This window comes from Phalaenopsis equestris, unplaced genomic scaffold (genome assembly GCF_001263595.1).
Source record: "Phalaenopsis equestris unplaced genomic scaffold, ASM126359v1 Scaffold000174, whole genome shotgun sequence".
Lineage (NCBI taxonomy): Eukaryota > Viridiplantae > Streptophyta > Magnoliopsida > Asparagales > Orchidaceae > Phalaenopsis > Phalaenopsis equestris.
In genome coordinates, this window is record NW_018164616.1 from 1,146,706 (window position 1) to 1,153,729 (window position 7,024).

A 7,024-nucleotide genomic window follows, 5' to 3' on the forward strand; every position below is an offset into this window, starting at 1 on the left:
AAATGTGGAGCGGATATGGAAATCATAATTGGAGCAATTTCTTAACATCACCCATTTCCAAAAGAAATGCTAAAGGAGAGCATGAGAGCTTGCGGGCTTACATCACTCATTTCCAAAAGAAATGCTAAAGGAGAAAAACTTGGAGCCTCTTAATACCAGGACCACTCTAAAACAGGGAATCCGCAAGAGCGATTCAAGTATGACCTGCACTTGCGCAAGTTGAGAACCTTCGCAGAGGTCTTGGAACTAGCAAATGACGACATCGTAGTCGAGGAATACCTTATGGAGTCCTCGGGAATTAAACCAAAGACATCTGATCATCGCCTCCGAAGTGGAAAGACCGTGATGACGACAAAAGATCAAAGAAAGACCGAGCCTCCGATCGTTGATCGAACGTCCACCGATATAGTTGGTAGAGCAATCGAAGCAACCGAAGCCAGCAATGATGCCCCTCCAATCAGCAGTAGCCTTGATACTTTGAGCAGTCGCACGTATACCAAGAGATGCAAGGTTCAATCATCTTCAAGCATGACAAGTGAAATTCAGGGCTCTCAACGATAATCGATCAACGTAATTAGAGTCCACATAATATCATCTACATGATTATATGTAGGTATCAAAATGTAGTTGAAGGCTTTTTTTTTTTCTTTTAATCTTTGATGGATATCAAATCAAAAAGGATAACTTTTTTGCATATTTGTTAAATTTTAAATAAAATCTCAAATTATATTCATACCCAAAATTTATATTTGTGAGGAGTTCTCGATCAAAATAAAACTTATTGGTTCAAAACTAAATTACTCCTACTTAATTAAAAAAAAATGTTTTCTTACAAGACAATATAACACTACACCAAACCCTTTTTATATAGAACCCAAAGATAACATGTCTTAACTATAAACGCTGATGATTATATAATGCATTCACTTATTAAACCTCTTAAATAATATTAATCACGTGCAATTAATTAATATTGCTTATTGAGAAGGAAAAAAAAATATTTCAATAACTTAAAATTATATAAAATATTCATCATATATTATACATATTGTATGATCAGGAAGCATTTATAGCTGGAACAGACACAGCGTCGGCTACAATAACATGGACGATGACGGAGCTAATGAGGAACCCAAGAGTAATGAATAAAGTGCAGGCAGAGCTGAAGCAAATCACTAATGGAAAATCACATGGATTCATCCAAGAAAACGAACTTGACAAGCTTGAATACCTGAAACAAGTGATAAAAGAAACGATGCGGCTAAGGCCTCCTGTCCCGCTGCTCCTTCCACGAGAAACCATCCAGCCATGCGAGATCCGAGGATATACGATCCCTGCAAATACTCGTGTTATCATCAATGCGGCTGCTATTTCCACGGACCCAAATGTTTGGGAGAGGCCGCTAGAGTTTTGGCCAGAAAGGTTTGATGGAAGCAGAGTGGATTTCAAGGGACATGATTTTCAGCTATTGCCCTTTGGATCGGGAAGGAGAAAGTGCCCTGGGATCAGCTTCGCAATGGTCATTGTTGAGCTTGCTTTAGCCAATCTCCTCCACAGTTTTGATTGGTCATTACCGGGTGGAATGAAAGTGGAAGATATTAACATGGATTCAGCCGTTGGAATCACGACACATAAAAAAGAGCCGCTTTGCTTGGTTGCTAAACCAAAATGGTGAAGAAGAACTGTAGCCTAATCTGTGTGTGTGTGTGTGTGTGTGTGTGTGTGTGTGTGTGATATGTTATATGTGATATGTTATATGTAACTTGTATGTTAGCAAATGCATTGTCATAGAGGTATAATGTTATATTGTCCCCTTGCTCCACAAAATAATTTATATGGATTTCAATATTAATATTGCAAAATTATTTATGCACATCATAGTCTTATTATTAATCTCTCTTACACATGCATTAAACTTGATAAATTATTCTTATGTAACAATTGGGCTTAGCCAAATTGTAGATTGCATGACTTGTATAAATGGAATATAAAAGTTTATTGTTATCTAATCAACAGAAGAAAAGCTGTTGTTGACATTGTATTATTCCTTTTTTATTTTTTAATAATAAAAAACTATGTTTTAATTTTGCATTTACAAAATAGATCAAAAGCTACTAAAAATATATACTTCTACCAAACTTAATTGTCACAAATTAAGATTTGTGATATATATATAAAACTCTCTAGCAACAACCTTTAAATAAATCAAGATTAGCAATATGTAAATGTGGCATGAGGTAACTAAATACAATGATTGTAAATCTTGCAAAGAAAATTTTTTTATTTCTGCATATTTCAATGGAACAAACATGTTTATTATGATATGCTCATTTTCAAAGAAGATTTTAATGTTGGTGATCAGTTTAACGACAAGTAATCATCCTTGTCTAGATGAAGTCATCCATCCAAGTTCGAGAAGTCATTGGCAACTAGAAAGTAGCTTTGACAAAGCTGATTAATATTTAGCTAGCTTTCTTGAATACATATTGAAATGTGTTGGCTCTGACAGTTCACTAAAATCACAGCGAGTCAATGCTAATCCTAATGAGTTCGTGGTTCTCTAGACGAGTAATGAACCTTCAAGATATTTAGACGTACAATATAGTAAAATTTTGAATGAGAGAGGAGGCTACATTGTTTTGCTATTAGTAAATGGCTTGAAGCAATGGTTAAAGCTAATTAACTAGGCTAGAAATCAAAACAATTGATAAACTTTTGAGAAATTTTCGAACTACTCATAATACATGTTATCATATGTGAAGGTTTTAATAGTATTTGTTCAAGTGAGATATTTTAAATTTACGCAATTTTATATGTATCATGTTTGGTATGATGAAAAGAAATAATTAAAATTAAGAAATATTTAATCATAATTAAGATATGATAGAAAATAATAACTTTACTTTTTTCAAAATAATCCTAAATCATAATTTTTCGAAAGAAAAATGCCAAAATGCCAACAAAGACAATAAAAAAAATTAATAATAAGACTTTTTATATAGATCAAAACAATATTCAAACTGTATCTTTAGATTGACATGTATATCACTCAAAAATTTAAGATCACATAAAAAAATATTCAACTTTCAAGCATAGATTTACGAGTCTAAGGTGTTATAAATTTAAATATCAAATTTTGTGTGTTAGATACTTAAATAAATAAAAATTGTGAGGTAGGTATGTAAGTTTTCCACAATATTTAATATAATAGAAGACGACAACTTTTTGTAAGTTGTTATTGATGATCGTAGGATGATGAATTTTTAGAATTGATTCTTGATTAACAAAATTTTATCATTAGGCGCGAATTTCAAAGTATTTTGAATAAGAAATATTTCAAATTCAAATTCATGATCATCCACTACAGGAAAAAACCCGATTAGCGTCAGACATTAGAATGCTTTCCAACGTTAATTTAGATTAGCATAGGAATAGTGTCTTTAAAATAGGTGTCACTAATTTATTTTGTGTTGATAATAGCGTCATATTTAATATGCGTCTGTATTAGTGTCGGAATCATCTGTCGCCAAAAATTACCGTCGAGCATGCAAGCGATGCTGACGTAGCGATGCAGTAGCATCGACTATGACCGATGCCGATTAGCGTCGAACAGGGAGGACACTAAATAGCATCTCATTGTCCGCCTTGTTCGACACTATTGCATCATTTTAGCGGCAACTTGTACCTTTGGCTGATTGTAGGTATTACTGTCGAAATTTTCACACTCATCTGCCAATAGAGTTTTTTGCCAATGACCATCAGAGTTTATTATCGACCAACAACCATTATCGACCACCACCAACTACTACTTTAATCACTTTATAATAACTACTATAACCTCATACAACTATGACTTCTATAGCCAACTACTTCTACTATAACCCAGACTATGGTTTAAGTAGAATAATTATTGTCATAGCAATCAATTACTACAATAGTAACTAAGGCTTCTATAGCCAACTACAATTTATATAGCCAACTACGACTATTAAGCCCCATCATGATTATTATAGTTAGACTACAACTGTTATAGTCTTTCAATTATCCTTAACAATTAAATATATCGATTATTTCAAAATAGTCATGATCCATCATGATCTTGTATTAATCTAATCTTCCTTAGTCCAGATAAAAAGTCAATTTCTATACTCCTAACTATAAAGTAGATTATTTTAACTAGACTAAACCTTCGAGAATTTTTTCATGTCAATATATCTTGATGTTTTCTCATACTATTTTTTTTTAATCTATGCGTGTATTATATCTGTGTGGTGCTATGACATCGTTAAATTACTGTCATAAATTTTATTGCACGTAAGAAAAGTTATTCCACATTAATAGAATTTTTTGTTATTATTGAAAAATCAAATAGAACATGATGTCTGCCGGGCATTTGATTATTTTGAGCAGCTTGAATTAATCTTTTGCATGTATTTTATATAAATGCAAATTTTCTTATCTTCCTTGGAAAAATTGCATACTAATAAAATATAAAATAGAAAAAATTGTATCCATACCACTATATTCCATTGTTTAAACTTGACTACACAGATTAGATTCATCTTAAAATAAATTTAGAAAAAAAAAATAAAATTCAATTCTAACAAAAAATTAGTAAATTTGCTCCATCCATCTTTATTATATATACATGTTTAGTCAAATCTCAAAACCATAAGCTGCCTAAGTTATTCAGACATGAATGCAGAACATGTCTTCCTATTTCTTCTTCTTCTTCTTCTTTCTCTTGCCCTCTCCATCTTCCTCAACAACCTTGTCAAATATTGTAACATGAAAAGAAAGAAAAAGATGCCACCGGGTCCATGGCGTCTCCCCATTCTTGGCAACCTTCATGCTCTCGATCCCAACAAGCCTCACCACTCTCTCCTCAGTCTCTCAAATAAGCATGGCCCTCTTATGCTCCTCCAACTTGGTTCCATACCCACACTTGTTATTTCCTCCCGCGACATGGCCGAGGAGATTTTCACCAACCATGACCTCACTTTCTCCGACCGCCCTCAGCTCACCACAGCAAAGAAGCTCTTTTACAATTGCACTAGCATATCGTTTGCTCCTCACAACGATCAGTGGCGCCAAGCCCGCAAGATTGCCGCGCATGAACTTCTTAGCCCTTGTCGTGTTCGATCATTTGAATCAGTGCGAAGGGAAGAGGTGGAAAAGCTTATAACCACCATCAAACATCTCTCGGTAGCTAACTTGCCATGAACCTCTTAGCCCTTGTCGTGTTCGATCATTTGAAGCAGTGCGAAGGGAAGAGGTGGAGAAGCTCATAACCACCATCAAACATCTCTCGGTAGCTAACTTGAGTGAGCTCATACACTCTCTGACAAACAACATGATCTGTCGAGTTGCGCTCGGTCATGAGTTTGGAGATGCCAAATATGGTGAAGAAGGAGGGAAATGTCTTAATCATTTACTTTCAGAGGCTTTGGAGTTGTTTGGCAGCTTCTGTGTGGCAGATTTCTTTCCTGGGATGCAATGGGTTGATCGATCGAGGGGCTTTCATGGGAGATTGGAAAGGAACTTTAAGGAGATGGATGAGTATTTTGATAGGGTTATTCAGGAGCATCTTAAAAAGAGAGAAAACGAAGAAAAGAATTGTGATTGTTGTTGGTTTTCAAAACCAAACTTGAGACGCCAACAAAAATGGAGGAATTTTATTTAGTAGTTCACACCCTCTACATTTTCTGGTTTAATTTATAAGCAAATACATCACATTTTTCTGAAAATAAAACTAACTAACCACTCAACGGTTTTCCTAACCACCTAACCACAAAACGGTTTTCAAAACTTCCTAATCCACATGAAAAATGTGCAAAAATACATAAACAATTTCTAGAGACAACTAGATTAACACAACAAACACTGGAGTCATTCTGTTGACGAACTAGTTACACTATTTACAGATCACGATGCCCTAAAATTTCTCAATAGCCAGAACAAACTAAAGGGACAACAAGCTGATCTTCTGTGCAAACATGTTGAATTTCAATCATTCTAGATTCAACACAATCTCTAATGTAGTGAAATCGGGTATCGATATGTTTGCTCCTCTCATGGTAAACTGAATTCTTGCTTAATGCAATTGCGGACTGATTATCAATCTTCAGAACTACTTTCTTAACTTCAGTTTTTAACAAATCTGCCAATAGTCGTCCCAGCCACACTCCTTGACACGCTGCTGCACATGCAGCGATGTACTCTGCTTCGCAGGAAGATAAGGCAACCACTTTCTGTTTTTGTGAACACCAACTAATAGGACTTGACCCAAGGAAAAATATTAAACCTGAGGTACTTTTCCTATCATTAGTATCACCAGCTAGATCACTATCTGAATAACCGATCAGTTCCAAGCTTCCTTTCTTCTTCTCATAAACACAACCAAGGTTTAAAGTTCCTTTCACGTACCGTAATATGTGCTTCACTGCAGCCATGTGCTCCGTTGTGGGCCTTTCCATGCCCAGATGCATTTCCAAAGCATAAGCTTTTCTCCAAATACATATCTCTGTTTCAACTCCAAATAAGAATGTCTCTGGCCAATAATGCACATTGAGCATATCATATAGAGTAGTTGGTTATGTGTCATTTATATTGTGATTGATTGTGATAGTGATGGCCATTGGATGTATGAAAATGCTTATTATCACAACAATCAATGGCTGGAGCATTTGATCTTATTTGATGATATTTTTATACTTCATGGAAATAAATTAATGATATCATATATAATGTTATTTGGCATATGACAAAAACTAATCATATCTTTTATATTAAATGAAAACAAAAAATAATTTACCTAATCTATGATTTAACAACCATTAGTTGTTTCCAATTAAAATAAAATAAAATAAATTCCAAGCTTGCACTAAATGAAGTATCTCCAAGTAACCCAAGTTAGTGTTGTGGTGGAGCTCGGTTTAAGAAAATCAAAATTTTTTTAATGTTTGCCGCCTCTTTAACCGTTCACGCCTCCATTCTTTGGAAGAGGCGTGACTTATTGCTTGGT

The 7,024-nt window shown here is 34.5% G+C and overlaps 2 protein-coding genes across 2 annotated transcripts in view; both read left to right on the forward strand.

The window, feature by feature from the left end:
• LOC110022230 (cytochrome P450 71A9-like) overlaps positions 1-1,733 on the forward strand; it is a 100,792-nt gene extending 99,059 nt beyond the window's left edge. The window contains exon 2 of the mRNA XM_020721062.1: positions 1,061-1,733. Coding sequence (XP_020576721.1) covers positions 1,061-1,675 — 615 coding nt within the window. The 3' untranslated portion in view covers positions 1,676-1,733. The remainder of the gene's footprint in view (positions 1-1,060) is intronic.
• LOC110022231 (probable UDP-3-O-acyl-N-acetylglucosamine deacetylase 2) overlaps positions 1-7,024 on the forward strand; it is a 49,738-nt gene that overhangs the window by 21,288 nt on the left and 21,426 nt on the right. The gene's annotated exons all lie outside the window — the stretch shown is intronic.